Source organism: Phaseolus vulgaris, chromosome 10, assembly GCF_051622355.1.
Source record: "Phaseolus vulgaris cultivar YP4 chromosome 10, ASM5162235v1, whole genome shotgun sequence".
Lineage (NCBI taxonomy): Eukaryota > Viridiplantae > Streptophyta > Magnoliopsida > Fabales > Fabaceae > Phaseolus > Phaseolus vulgaris.
Window position 1 is genome coordinate 12,115,973 of NC_143507.1, and position 15,586 is coordinate 12,131,558.

At 32.0% G+C, this 15,586-nt stretch overlaps 1 protein-coding gene and 1 long non-coding RNA gene across 3 annotated transcripts; one reads left to right on the forward strand and one right to left on the reverse strand.

The window, feature by feature from the left end:
* The first annotated feature begins 207 nt into the window (after positions 1–207).
* On the forward strand, positions 208–2,938 carry LOC137814199 (uncharacterized). Its single transcript, XM_068616795.2, has 2 exons — positions 208–804; positions 2,915–2,938. Exons 1-2 carry the CDS (start codon positions 208–210, stop codon positions 2,936–2,938), a joined length of 621 nt encoding a protein of 206 aa, XP_068472896.2.
* Positions 2,939–10,925: 7,987 nt separating this feature from the next.
* On the reverse strand, positions 10,926–12,681 carry LOC137819488 (uncharacterized). Of its 2 annotated transcripts, none has more exons than XR_011082323.1 (2): positions 12,218–12,681; positions 10,926–11,944 (listed from the first exon to the last, which is right to left on the reverse strand). It is a non-coding gene; the product is annotated as an uncharacterized LOC137819488 (long non-coding RNA). The 2 variants fall into 2 exon arrangements; XR_011082324.1 differs by having other exon boundaries at positions 10,926–11,931; positions 12,218–12,659.
* Between the last annotated feature and the right edge of the window lie 2,905 nt (positions 12,682–15,586).

The following is a 15,586-nucleotide window of genomic DNA, read 5'->3' on the forward strand; positions in this document are numbered from 1 at the left end:
AGCGCATCTAGCGGGCTGTGCACCGTCGCGTGCACAGCCCGCTAGAGTGAACGAGGTCGCGACCGGAAGGAAAGGTCAAGAGAGGAAGCGCCCGTACGAGGTGAGGAGGCCCCAAACGAGAGGGGGACGGAGGGGAACAGGCTGGGGAGGGAGGGGAATAGGCCGTTGAGGCATAATTTTGTAGTAGAGTTGAAGGATTTAATCGTCATGCCTAACATAGCAGACAGGCTGAGGCCCCCAGTGAAGAATGACAAAGTGCTGGGACCCCTCAAGGACGCGTGGTGCGAGTTCCACGAAGCCTTTGGGCATCACATCAACAACTGCTTGGCTCTAGGCCATCAGTTGGACGAGTTGGTGAAGAGTGATTTTCTGAAGGACTATCTGGCCGGGTCTTCTATGGTCGCAGCCCTGGCGGTACCAGAGGAGGATCAGGCACATGAGATGCCGATCCATGGAGAAGTGCACACCATATCTGGTGGCTTCTCAGGAGGAGGATGCACTGCCTCTCAGCGCAAGAGGTACGTGCGACCGATGAATTCAGTAGCTGAGGAAGGACCGGATGACCCGTGGGAGTCGGACCTTGTGTTTACAAAAGCTGACCTACGTGACGTCGTCCCCCATGATAATGACCCCGTGGTTATTTCGGTCATCACCGCTGGGAGAAGGGTACACCGAGTCCTCGTGGACCAGGGCAGCTCCGCTGACGTCATGTTCTGGTCCACATTCAACAAGCTGCAGCTGTCCCCTGACCTGCTGAGGCCATACACGGGATGTCTGTATGGGTTTGCGGGGGACCAAGTGGAGGTACTTGGCTACCTGGAGCTGAGGACGACCTTTACAGATGGAACGACGTCACGTACCGAGAGCATCCGATACCTAGTCGTGAACGCCAATTCAGCCTACAACATTTTGTTGGGAAGGCCTGCGTTGAATAGGCTAAGGGCAGTGGCTTCCACACGCCACATGAAGATGAAGTTGCCAGATCCTAGTGACCGGGTGATCGTGATCAAGTCAGATCAGGAGGAGGCCCAGAAGTGCTATGAGAATAGCCTAAAAAGAAAAAGGGGAGTGGTTATGGTGATGGAATGCTCACCCGTTGCAGAGATGCCCATGGAGGTGGAACCTTTAGAGGAGGTAGAACCCGTGGAGGCGACGCCTGACGAGGCCGTGCCCGCGGAGGAAGTGCCCAGGGGGCTGCACCCTTAGAAGGAGTACCTGGGGAGGCCTCGCCCATTGAAGAAGTATCCGGGGAGGCCTCGCCCATGGAAGAAATAACCGAGAACGCCTCGCCCATGAAAGAGGTATCCGCGGAGGCCTCGCCCGCAAAGGCGACCTGAGCCAGTAAAGAACGTGGTGGAGAGGCAGATTGGGGGCAAGATCTTCAAGTTGGGGCGACTGCTGAGCCAAGAGGAGCAGGATGAGGTGGTGACGGTAATCTCGCGTCACCTGGACACATTTGCATGGTCCGCCTCGGACATGCCAGGCATCGACCCAGATTTTCTATGCCACCATCTCACCATGGACCCCAAGGTCCGTCCTGTACGACAAAGGAGGAGGAAGTTCAACGAGGAGAGGTGCCTCGTCGTGCAGGAAGAAACAAATAAGCTGCTGAGTGCCGGACACATCAGGGAAATTCAATACCCTGAGTGGTAGGCTAATGTGGTCTTAGTGAAGAAGGCGAATGGGAAGTGGAGAATGTGCGTCGACTTCACAGACCTCAACAAAGCGTGTCCCAAAAGACTCGTATCCACTGCCCAGCATCGACGCGTTGGTGGACAGCGCCTCGGCAAGATGCTGAGCTTCTTAGACGCATTTCTCTGGGTTCAAAAGGAGATGATGAGTCAAGTAGCTCAAGCAATGTAAGTTCAAGTGCTTCCCTAACTGCTGAAAATTATAGTAAATTTTTTCAAGCTTTTCAAGAAACTCATGAAGAAGCTAACCGATTGGCTCTCTCAAACAACCGATTGAAAGGGCTAAACAACTGGCTTGAAAAGAAAGTTAAGACACTTGAAAAAGAGCTGGAAAAATCAAAGAATGATTTTGAAAAGCTTGAAAAGCATTGCAAAAACTCTTATCATGTGTGTGACTCTCTAGTTTGTGAAAATTGTGAAAATCTTGAAAAGAAAGTTCATTATCTTGTTAGAACTGTGGATAAGCTTTCAAAGGGTAAATCCTACTTTAAGAATGTCTTGGCATCTCAAAATTGTGTTTTTGGAAGAGCTGGATTAGGTTTTAATCCACAAAACAAGCAAGATAAGTTTTCAAAGAATTTTTCAAAACTACCAGTAAAACAACAAATTGTTAAGTCGAAACAACCGATTGTTACATGCTTTTATTGCATGAAAAGAGGCCATTCAATCAGATTCTGTAAAATAAGGAAATATTCTGTTCCCCGAGGTTTCATGAAATGGATTCCCAAAGGTTGTGAGGTTTCAAATGATAAAAATAAATCAAATGGACCCACATTTGTAAGAGGAACAAATCTTGTTGCTTGAATTCATTTTAATGCAGGGATACTAGAAGAACATGAAGCTCTGAGTCATCTGATCAGGTTCTTGGAAGAAAAGGATTGAGACTGGAACTGAATTAAGGGTGTGCACCAGTCCAAGCTTTTTCAAAAGCCAAAAGAAGCATTCTTGATCACAAACATTGACTCATTGAAGGGACTTCATAAAAGGATAAGACTTTCCTTATCTTTGCCTTTGTTTTTAATTATTGATTCATGCTTAATTTTCTTTTTCAAATGAGCAATTACATCTGTTTTTAATCTTTCTCAGTTTATGCTTGAAAATCACAATCTGTCAACATGTTGCAGAAAAACAACCGATTGTTTCCTTGAAACAACCGATTGTTTCTTCTCTGACAGCACTGTGAAAAATTGAATTAATTTCTCTATACATTCTGTCTATTGCAGATCTCAATAATGAAAGGATCTTGAGTTAATAAAGCAGTCTTGAAAGCATGATTTGGTTCTGGAGGAAGTTACAAGATGTCATAAAGGAATATATTCCATATCTTGGAAATTCAAGAGCCTTTATGTCTAGTCAAAGATCACATGTGCTGACCATGTGTTTTTCTGCTCTTTTCTGACGTTCTCTGTGTAGTGCTTGGACCAGTCTCTTGTCTTGAAGACTGAAACCCACAATCACCAAAGATCAAAGAAGGTCACTAATTTGCTATAAAATTTGTTGCAACTGTTTTCCTTCACAAAAATAACCAATTGAGCCATCTCTTGCAACATCTCTTTCTCTCCTTGTGTGTGTGCCTTTGTCTTTTCTCTATGTCATGGAGTCCACTCCACCTACATCCAAGAGGATCAAAACAAGGGTTGTAAGGTCAGGAGGAAGGCTTGAGGGCTGGTTTTCAGGGGATAATTAACTTATTGAGAGGTATCGCTTTGAGACAAGTACAAAAGTGATCAACAATCCAAAAGTTGTCTCCTTTGATTGGTTGAAAAGCCAAAAGCTGGACAATGTGAGAAGGCTTCTCAAGGATCAGTTGCTGAAAAGATTCTTGGTGATGAAGGGAAACATTTATCCAGATTTAATTCGGGTATTCTACACAAACTTAAAGTTTGAAGGAAACAATCTTGTTTCACATGTTAAAGGTGTAGACATGGAGATTACCCATGATGTATGGGCTGCTGTAACTAGGTTGAAATATGCTGGTCTTAGAATCAATAAAGGAAATCTTGGTGTTGTGGAAGATTTCAACAAGATTCAATACTACAAAAGCTGTTTGAAGAATCCACAAGCTCAAGTTAGAACTTGTTATGTTGGAGGATTGAAGTTAGATGAAAGGGTGTTGGCTCTCATTGTCACTTGGATTCTAACTCCAAGGGGGAGCTACCATTCTGTTTTAACAGAAGAAGATCTTATCTATATCTACTGCATCATGAAGAAAATCAAGATCAATTGGATTCATATCATCAAAGAACATATGCAAAAGTCCATGAGGTTAAGTGACTACCATTATCCCTATGCTGTTTTAATCTCTAAATTTCTGCTCTATTTTGAAGTGAATCTTGAAGATGAAACCTTTGAGTTGGTAAAATCAACACAAGAAGTGAACAATGGTTCACTAAGCAAAATGGGATTCACCAAGATAAATTTTAGATGGGTGAGCAAGGATGGTGATCATGGTGGTTCCTCAAGTGTTGTAGTTACTGATTTTGATGAAGAAGATCAAGCTGCTGATATAGATATCCACAATGAAGAACAACCTGCAACTAACTTTGATGCTGGATCAAGTGTTGGACATCAAGGGGATGAGATTCCCTCAATGTCTTCTTTTGAAAGATAGATGGTGGATAGACTTGATGGTTTTGCTGAACATCAAAGAAATCTCCATGATCTTTGTGTGGAAAATTTCCAGAGCATTGACAATAGATTTTAGAGCATGGACACTCGCTTTCAGACCCTAGATGAACAGATTGAAGCTGTTCAGAACTAGATCTTTAAGCTGCAATATGGCAAAAATGACTGAAGAAAAACAATCTGTTGAATGCTCGAAACAACCGATTGTTTTTGTTCTGTAATAGTTTTATTGCTATTTCTTTTAATTTTTGTTTTATCACTTCTTATTGTCTATTTGTGAAGACAAATAGGGGGAGAATTTTATGCTGTGTTGTCTTAAAACTCTGCAAACTCTATCTATTTAAGTGATTATTATTTTTGCTGCTGCTGAAGCTTTAAGATTTGCCTTGGTTTGCCTTTTTGGCGGCTTCAGATTCAAACAAGTCCAATACAAGCAACCAGGGATTTGTCTTCACCAAATAGGGGGATATTGTTGAATCAAGTGTGATCAAAGGCTTTGAAGAATCCAAATCCTAGTGTAGAATGGAAGGCTTAAGTTGTTGCTGTGTTTAGGATAGGATCTAGGTAGTTTATTTGTGTAATCCACACTTTGTTGAATCTAAAGCTAAAGTATTTTCAAATCTTTTAAGATTAAAGTGTTTTTCAAACAAAGTGAAAAACAACTTGTTGTTTTGTCGAAACAACCGATTGTTTTACCCTTAGGTGTTTTTTAAAAGGTTGAAAATTGTTTTGGTTGGTTGACTTGCTATCAAACCAAAATAATCGATTGTTTCGTGCTTTCAATCGATTGTTTGTTTGAAAATCCTAACAGAATCTGTTTTGTTAGTTGAGTGTGCTTTAAATGCTTTTTCAAACTGAACGCGCTCCTGTTTTAAATGCTTTGACTAATCTTTTAAATCTATAAATAGTGTGTTGATGTTTTATAACAAACAAGAAAAACATATTTGAGTTTTTGCTTTCAAGATTTGAACATTCACTTTTCAGCTTTGCTTTTCTCAAGAGAGAGTGGAATAGGATTACATTTGTATTGATTTCAGTTCATTCTGTAAACTAGTGTAATTCATTCTGAATACTTTGTATTTTCTGGTGTTATAAGTCAAGGAGTGTTGTGTGCTTTTGAGGTTATCAAGATCAACATTCTTGGTGTGTGTCGTGCCAAAGGAAGTGTGTTTCTTGAGGGGTTCAAGGTCACTTCTTTGGTGGTTTTGTGTGTAATCTGTATTTGATTACTTAGTGGATTGCCAAGTGAATTCTGCGGACTGGATGTAGCTCTTGGTTTAAGAGTGAGCCAGTATAAACTGTTTGTGTATCTCTTTCTTCCCTTAAACTCATTTAAATTCAGTTGTTATGGCTTTGCTGGTATAAACAACCGATTGTTTCGCAGAAACAACCGATTGTTTTTCTGGTGCTTTGCTGTTTGTGCTTTATATCTTGGCTAACTGAATTTCTGATTGAGTTTCATTCAAAGGATTTTGTTCTAGCTTAAAAAGTTTTTGAAAACTCCATTTAAACATAAAGTCTTTGACACTCTGAGTTGGAAGCTCTTATTATTAGTTTTGGCATGCTTTAGTTTTCACCCCTCGTTTTTCGGTTGGATTAGTACAATTATCCATTCAACTATGCTTTCTATCAGAATAAATGGCAGTTTGGTGGGTTTTCAGTTGGAAAGGTAAATCTCTTAGAATGATGGGTCAGATTCAGTTTGTCAATACGATGATGATTAGATTTCTAGCTTATAACTTTAATATGTATAAATGGCCTATTTCACTTTTTAACCAAGTTGAGCAGTGGTGTCGAAATTTAATTTGGATTGGTGATATTTTGAAAAAAAAGAAGGCATAGTCACCGTGAATTGGGATAAGATTTGTTCTCCTGTTGAGAATGGAGGTTTGAAGATTATTAATCTTCGCCATGAAAATAATGCATATCTTTTTAAGTTTGCTTGGAACTTTTCTTATAGCAACAAGCCTTGGTCTTTTCTTTTGAAAGCCAGGGTTCTTAAATCAAAATACGATTTTCGAATGGTTTATAGATCCTCATCTCTTTGGCCTGAAATTAAGCAGTTTTATTTTACTATACTTAATTATATTTCTTGGACTGTTGGAACATGTTGTTTTATGAATTTCTAGAATGATAAATGGTGTTCTAATACTTCTTTAGCAAATATTGCAGGGTTATCTGATGGTGCTAGCATTCTGAATACAGTCACTCAGTTTTGGACAAGCTATGATTGGAATATTCCCTTATCTTTAGAGTTAACGCCTCATTTTTTTAATCATATCATGGTTAGGGAGAAATAGGATATTCCTAATTGGATTATAGATGAGTTTGGTCGTTTCACTCTTAAATCATCTAAGACTTTTTTCTTGGAACCAGGAGTTCCCTGTGATTGGGGTAAATTTATTTGGTTTTCATCTATTCTGTCTTCCAAAACTCTAATACTCTGGAAAGTTTTTCATGGGCGGCTTCCTACGGATCAACATATTCAAAATAAAGGTTTGCATATATGTTCTATGTGTAAGCTTTGTGAAAAACATGAAGAATCTATTCAACATTTATTTTTTGAATGTTCTAATGCTTTGCATATTTGGTGTTGGGTTCGACAAAATTTTTTTACTTCTCATTTTCTCTAATAAGGATGATCTTCTTTCTTTTATTAAGAGTGATGGTAGTCCTTTGGTTAAATTGATTAAGCTTGTTGTGATAACTTTTTCTATTTGGATGATATGGAGTATGAGGAATTATGCTAGATTTCAGGATAAGATTGAGGTTTCTAAGGCTATTTTGGTAATTAAAGATTTAACTTGTCTAGTGGGAAATTCGTCTAAAGCTTCACTGAAGAATGATATATTGGATTTCAACGTGATTAAGTTTTTTGGTATTAATCATCGTAGTGGTAAAGTTCTTCATCCTCTTCCTGTTAGATGAGAGTTTCCTTCACCAGGCTGAGTTAAAATTAACACTCATGAGGCTGCTAGGGGTATTCTGGTTTTGCTACTTGTGAAGGAATTGGGAGTTTATTGGTGTTTTCTTTGTGTTTCTTGAAGTTCAGACTGCTATGGTTACGGAGTTTTATGGAGTTATACATGATATGGAGGAAGCTCAAAAGATGGAGTTATGGTCTAGTCCCCCATATTTTTGTTTTTATTTATTTATTTATTTATTTAATAATAATAATTTTTTTCATGTGATGTTAGATGATTTTTGTTACTTAAGATGTCATCCTAACTGATTTGTCAAGTTGCATAGTGATGCCTAACATGAAAGCTTTTATAAAAAAATTACTCTATTATAATGATTTTTTTTACCAACTAATCTATTATAATGATTTAAGTTCCAATATTATTACATATTTGCATCTTTCAAATAATACTGTAAAAAATTAAATCTTAAAAACTATTTTTTTATTTTTATTTTTAATTTTAAAAGAGACTAGTTAGTCAATTTTTCAATCAAGACAGAACGGATTGACAAGATGAAAATATCAACTAGACTATCTTTACTCATTGATCTCGAGTTAATATTTATTGGATAAATTTTCATTTGTTAGACAAATTATGGAGAACCAACAAAAACAATAAATTTTAAAAATATGATATTAAAAACAAAGCTAAAACAACACAAAATATATTTTCCTCGTGACAATGTTTACTCAAATCAAAATCATTTCACAAATCATTACAATTCATATAGTTTACATAAAAAAATTTCATATTCTCAAATCCACTTTCAGCTATATAGGTTTCAATTTCATTAGGGTAAATGTTTTTACTAATAATATTTCAAATCATATTTTCTTAAATTAAAAATAATCATATTATTTTATTAAGAAAAATTAAATCTAACTAAAAATTTCAACGTCTTCTTCTTTCACACCACCTTTAACTCAAAATAAACTTAACTAATTAAACTAGACCCCTTTATATTATATTTGACAATTATTTACTTCCTAAATAATAGAAAAAGACAATTGAAATCGTCAATACAATAAAATTATTGAAAAATAAAAAATAATTAATTATTATATTAACTAAATTAAATATTATTTTAAAAATTAAAATAATTATTAATATTTAAAATAATTTTTTATTATTTATAAAATTTAAAAATTATTTTTTAAACTAATATTTAATTAATTATCAAAGTTTTAACTATTAAAATTTAAAATAATTTTAATTTTCTCTTGATATTAGTCATTCACCCATATGATTTTTTTTCCACAAAATTTGTGATTTTCTCGTAACTAAATTTGAGTATGTATTTCATACTTTCTCAGGTAGTTTATGCATAGAAAACTAGTTCGTGTAACATATTCAATAATGAGTAAAATACTGCGATTTTACTATTCCTCAATTTCTTACAACTTAATAATTTATAATTTAGTTCCTATTTTCAGTCTAATATAAGACATAAATATTTATACACATAAAAATGTTATAATAATTTAAAATTGAATTGGATATATAATATATAAAGAGTGGTAATTGAAGAAAGTGTACGGAAGAAAAGGTTAGGCCAAAACATGATACAGTGACTTGAATGCTAGTTATAGCGGTTGTCTTTCTCCAATGTTTCGTTGCTATCATTTCGTTTTCTATTTCTGATTGTCGCTTTCATCTCAGTTCACTTTTATTTTACACATTTTTCAAATTCATTTTAGTTATTTATAAAAAGTAGTCATTTTACTTACACTAGGAAATATAAATTATCAGTTTTTTTTATCAAATTAAGTATGGTTGGATTTGAATATTCACTTCAAAAGCTTAATTTAATTTTATACATAATACCATTAATCTATACATTATTATTTCAAATATTTTTTCTTTAATACCTTTTATAACATAATTCTTTTTTACACAAACAACCATATGTATAAGCAAGTTATTTGGCTCGAACACTCCTCTTAAATGATCTGTTCGTGTCGGACATACGTATTGAAAATCAACATTCGTATGACACTCATAAGACACGTATCGATGAAGTGTCTAATTTAAAAAATATTTTTTTATTTCTAATAATTCTAGTACAATTTTTAAAAAAAAAATATAAATTTTCTAAAAACTAAAATTTATTGTATAAATTTGTATCATAATTATAAAAATATGTAACAAACCATTTTAAACCAACCATAAAAATCATCTTTTTTCTCAAAAAAAAAATCTGAAACATACTTCTACATATAAATCTTTATTTTCAATTTATATAATTCATAATTATATAATATATAGATTTTTGTCCCATATCCTATTTTCTTAAAAATTATACATATCTTTGTGTCTGTGATATATCACTCTACATGTGTCAACAATTTTTTTTTGTAAACAACCAATGCCCTAAAAACGAAAAGAATCTTTATTTATATTTATTAATGGAATCCATATAATTTACTCACTAAATGTAACTTTAATATTAAAAATTTATTTTAACTAATCTAAAAAACTAATTTTGGACTTAAATGTATATTACGCTGCTCTAAATAATAATGCTTTGGAATATTTTAAAAACTATATGCTTCGGATCAACCCACTTCTGTAATTCAATGAATTTGAGGATTAATGTCTCGTATTCACATATATGTAATGATTGTTGCTTGACATTTATCCATTCTTAGTTTCAGTGCAAAGTAACAATAATAATAATTTCATTTATAAAATAAAATAAAATATATTAGTGTTTCTTAAAATTATTTTTTCCATTTAAAATATAATAAATACTTTATGTATTATCACTGACAATATGCATTTTTTTTTATCAGCGCTGAAAATATACATAAACGTAAAAATGGGTTGCTATTTAAAAATTAAGAAAAGGCATGAGTAATATTTTGATATTTGTAAGTTTATTTTAGGAATCTGAAATTTATAAATCAAAACTGTATGATTACCATGAATGAAAAAATTAGTAATGAATATATCACTTCTTAAAAACATATGTGCATTTTTTTTTTTAATTTTGATTATTTAAACGATCTCTAATAATTCATATTTTTTATTTCCATTTCTTAACATATAATCATATATTATTGCTTGAGTAACTCCATATATGTAAGACAAAATCAAATGATGAGAGGTATCAAGCTCAGTAATATTTTTTATCCAAATATTAGTATAATCATTAAATTTAAAGTTCCGTAAATCAAGGAAGTTTACAAAATTAAGTTCTTGTAGTTTAGATTAGTTGAAGCAATGAAACATCATCATTAGCAAGTGATATAGTTTTTGGTATAGTGGACCATGGCAGAAAAAGTTATTAAGTTTACGAAACTAAGTTCAAATATACATTTTGATAAAAAAAATGTTACTGAAAAAATAATTGTTTTAATTAAATTTAATCATTACTTTTAATTATATAGGTATACTTAAGAATGCCAAAAAAAAAACCACCTGAAAATATTTCTGTTACAAGTTGAGAATTAATAGCTTAATTGGTAGCTGTTACTGTTATACGCACCTGTATCCAACTTAAAATGATTTAAATACCTTTCTTTTAAACAAACAAAAAAAAGTGATTAGTTTATGTTTAGTATAATAATCACATGTTTCAATATTTGTATTTAAATTAGTTTACTTATTCTTTGAAATTTTATATTTTAACAAATATTTACAAATATTTATAAAGAATGTGGAATTATAAACTCATTCATTACATACCAGTGAGAAACTACCATGAGTGTCCTTTTTCTCCGTGATCTCTTATCACATACTGATTTTTCTTCACTAACTTTCTGAATACATACAGGTACACCTGCCACTCATTGATTCAATAGTACAAATTGTGTTCTTTTTTTTTCTCATAACGAATTTGAAGTAGTTGTACACCCAGAAGTTTTGTGGAGAAAATTTATGACTTAGAATCTCATCCAACGGCAACACCAATGCATGTAAGTTGAGGAAATAAGCAGAACATATAACGATAGTAGAGAATATGTGGTATCTTCTTCTTTCTTTCTCTATTTCCTATAATATACACACACACCCCTATAGCATAAAAGAGACAAAACACCTTCTCTTTCTCATTTTGTCTTCTTCAAAGCTTCTGTTCAGTCAGAATCTCCATGATCTCCCAGAAAATCAGCACCACAACAATCATTCAGTAAAATAAACTTAACCGTGAAAAGATAAAAGTTAAACCAGTGAAATATCTTTATTTATATAAAGGTGATATCTTCAACAAATGTCACTGATGAAATTTTGGTTTTAAAAGATTATAACAGTAAACTTTCTACTGACACAATTCTGATTCATAATTGAGATACCATGCATTGATGAATCAGGTTGTTTAGTGCCTCTTGGGAAGGGATATGTTCTGCTAATGTTTATATGTTGTTTTTGTAAGAGAACTTATAACCAAGGATAATTATAAGTAAACTGCTCAGCACTACAAACATTTTGTTGACACTTACTTACTCAAAATATTGTCCCACACTTATCACAAATAAAGATAAATTTAAAGAATCATATCACAACTCATCAATTATATTTGTCTTTCTTTCTCTTTTTTTGTGTCAAATAGGGTAGAATGGTCCTTGCATCACTTTCCTAAAACCAAACATGACATGCCTCTTGCATGCTGAATTTTGTGTAGCATTTGCTTCTTTTATTTTCTTTTTCTGCAGCTGAAATGACAGACTGTAAATAACAAGTCACACACAACCTTCATCACTTTTGACTAAAATATATAATTGATGGGTGGTATTTTCATAGTTATTGAGTCAATGTTTATCCAGCATGATATTTTCTTATCTCAAAACTGGTATGTCAAGCCACTCACTTCACATCCTTGGCTACTAATAAGTACTTTGACTTTGTACCAAGTTGAAATATTCTTAACAAGGTATTGTTACACAAGACATGGCAACATTGAAGAATAAGAAAGATGGATGAGAATGAGCAATAACTCACCTTCAAAGTGGTGGAGCCAGAATTAAAAGGCATTTTCAGCATTTCCAAATGCTACTCAAGGTGCTGCCGTCATGATGGGGAAGAGGGGCACATGAAGGACTAACTCACTGCAACTGGATGAATCTATCTGGTTGGTGAAAAGCAGAAAAAGAAAGTGATTCTCTGGGTTCATTCGTGCGTTCATGAGTTAGAATTGCACGTGCCCTGCTTCTCCATCTTGCTCAGCATGCACCTTTGGCACTAGCTAGTACTATTAGGTGGGAGGAGTTACTCTGAGTACTCATACACAAGAACAAGAACAAGAAGTACTAGTAAGTGGAGAGGGAAGGGAAGTGAGAAAAAGTAAACAAATGAGAAAGGTTTTGTAAGAAGTGGTGTGAATTTTGAGACACTGATCTTCATCTTATGATTCTTGTGTGCTTGTTGAAGCCTACTCTCCTATAATAAAAGAGGCAATTGAGGGTGCTTTTAAAGGTGGGTGTGGGATGGGTTCAAGAAATGGGAGAGGCTTAGTTGGGTGTGGGGTCTTTGTATTCTCAACCCAAACAGCTTGTCAAAAGTTACATATAAAATTGGACCACTTAATTCATCACACACCACATTCAAAATTACCCATGTACCCTACTAAGTAATTCACGATTAGGGAGTAATAATCTAATTTTTATTACTATAATAGGAGTCATAATATATGGTACTTGATATGTGTTTAGATTATTGTTAGTTATTTATTCCATCTTGAATTTTGTATATATATTATAATTTTATGGATTGTGATTTTTTTGTTTTTTTTAAAGAACTTTTTGTACAGAACCTTGTATACTGGTTAGGGTATCTAATGCACTATTTTATTTATATATATTTTTCCAATTAAAAATATGCTAGGAGAAATTATTTGATAGTATAGAATTACCCTTTGTTTTATATATATGGTCCCATAAATCATTATGTGATGCACATTTAATTTTTTATATTTTAAATGAAATCAATAATATTAAGTTACATATTAAATAAATATTGCTGATAAAAAGAACATACTACCCATATATTTCAGCATCACCTAATAATTTTTTTCAAACACATTCACTACAAATTTGGAGTGCACAAAAAAAAGATGAAAAAAAAAGAAAATGACACACATATATAAGTGTGATGTGATAAATATAAATAAATGGGACAATAATGAAGGACAAAAATAATAATGTATGTTTATTCTATTTTGGGAGGATGAAGAAGTATAGAAAGAAAGAAAAAATGTAATGTTTGATGTGATAAACAAGCAAAGGTGATAATAAGATGAAAACAAAAACTAAATGCATATTGATATAATTTCTGGTATATTTATCGTTTTCTCCCCCTATTTTATTGTAATTTATACTGTTTACACCTGAACTGAACAATATTTTTTATGATTAGAACCACTACGCATGCATGCTTTGGGTACAGAAGAAACCTATAAAACGAAAACCTATAAGAAATTGCACAGAAAATGATGACTGATTAATCTGAAACAACCTTAGTCCTTTTGCATTCTAATTTCTGACATGTGTTTATACTTATTAAAGGCCAAAGATTCCCTCATACAGTAAAACTTTACAACTTATATTTGAAAGTTAAAGCACAAAGACAAACAATGTTAAGAATTCTGTCTCTAAATTTTCTGCTAAGAGGTTATAATCTTCTGGGAGTATCTATTCAAAAGATTAAAACATGAAAAAATATATAGGAATTATGAAGGAAAGAAAAGAGAATCTTAATGGAACACGACTCAAGTGTAAGAAGTCATAAATACAAGCTTCTTAATTGCAGTTATTACACTTGTCATTGGGCAAAGAAAGAAAACAACTTAAGCTTGATAATGGAAATTTCCTCATATGATAAATTTATTGAAAAGAAAGTAGAAAGCAGAGAGCTTCTTCCCACATTAAGATTTCAAGATTACGACTAGTTTATAAACAATTAATTGCAGATATGGCCGAAATGGAAATTCTTGTCATTTTCAAATCTCACTATACACAACTGAGTGATTAGGTATATATTAAGATTAAAGCTAAAGCTTCTTTAACCACCATAAATGCGTTATTCATTGGTCTAGGGCATTTAATTAGGACTGCCTGCACCAAGACAGGCTTAGTAGGAGTATAACTTTGGTGATAATTTCAAACAAAATAAAGAGAAAAATGCTTATAAAAACATTTTTTTATAATTAAAATTAATTATCATTTATTAATCATTTCTTTTTTTCTATAATAAAGACTCAAAATTAAATATAACATAAAAAAATTATTAAATAAAAATTAAATTTAGAGAAAAAAAATAATTATTATTATATCAACTTAATTAGATATAATTTTATAGACTAAAAATATTATTTACTCTATTATTAATAAATTGTCTCTAAATTTGAATTTAATTAGTTATAATTTTTTTAATAAATGTATCAATAATAAAATTTTGATATTATTTAATAATAATAATAATAAAAAATATTAGTATATATATTTTTAATTTTTAAAATAATATTTAATTTAACTAATATAATAATTAATTATTTTTTATTTATAAAATTAGTTTTCATTTAATATTTTTTATAATTTTGAATTGTTAGATATATAGTCTGCTTTATTGTGAAGAAAAATATTTAGGACAATGATTGTGCATGCAAATGCGTTTATTTATTAAAAAGAATAACGTTGTGATACTACTATTTGACCAGATGTTCAACAAATAATCGTGTTTGAAATTGTTGAAATTGAAAAGTGGTCTGAGATTATAAAAAATACAAAACTTACATGTAACATTTTTAATGTTCTTGTATTTTTTCTAATTAGGCGAAATTTATTACGTTTAGTTACGTTTTTTTTCTAAAATTTATAGTAATTATGATTTTTGCTTCTTAAATTTTAAAAAATATTTTAATCTCACAAAATTAAAACAAATATAATTTCAGTCACTAAACTTTAATATTTTAATTTTAATATTTACGTATTAAAATTGTATTTTATTAAGTTTTGAAGAATTAAAATGTTTTTTTTTTCAATTAAAGAACTGAAAATAACTTACTTGAAATTTGAAGTACTAAAAGCATAATTAAACCAATTTATTATATAAATTAGATAGATAAAATTTTTTATTTTAATTACAGAGATTACAAAAAATACAAAACTTACATTCAAGTTTTTCATGATTTTGGTGCTTTTCTCCAGTTAGGTGAAATTCATTAGGTTTAATTATATTTTTTAATCACGAATGATCCTCATTTGAATTTCCTAAAAATGTGTTTTTTAATCTCTTAAAATGAAAAAAAAAACTTAGTCTTAAGAAATAAAACCGGTTTTTACTTTTAAACTTTAAATTTAATATTTGTAATTA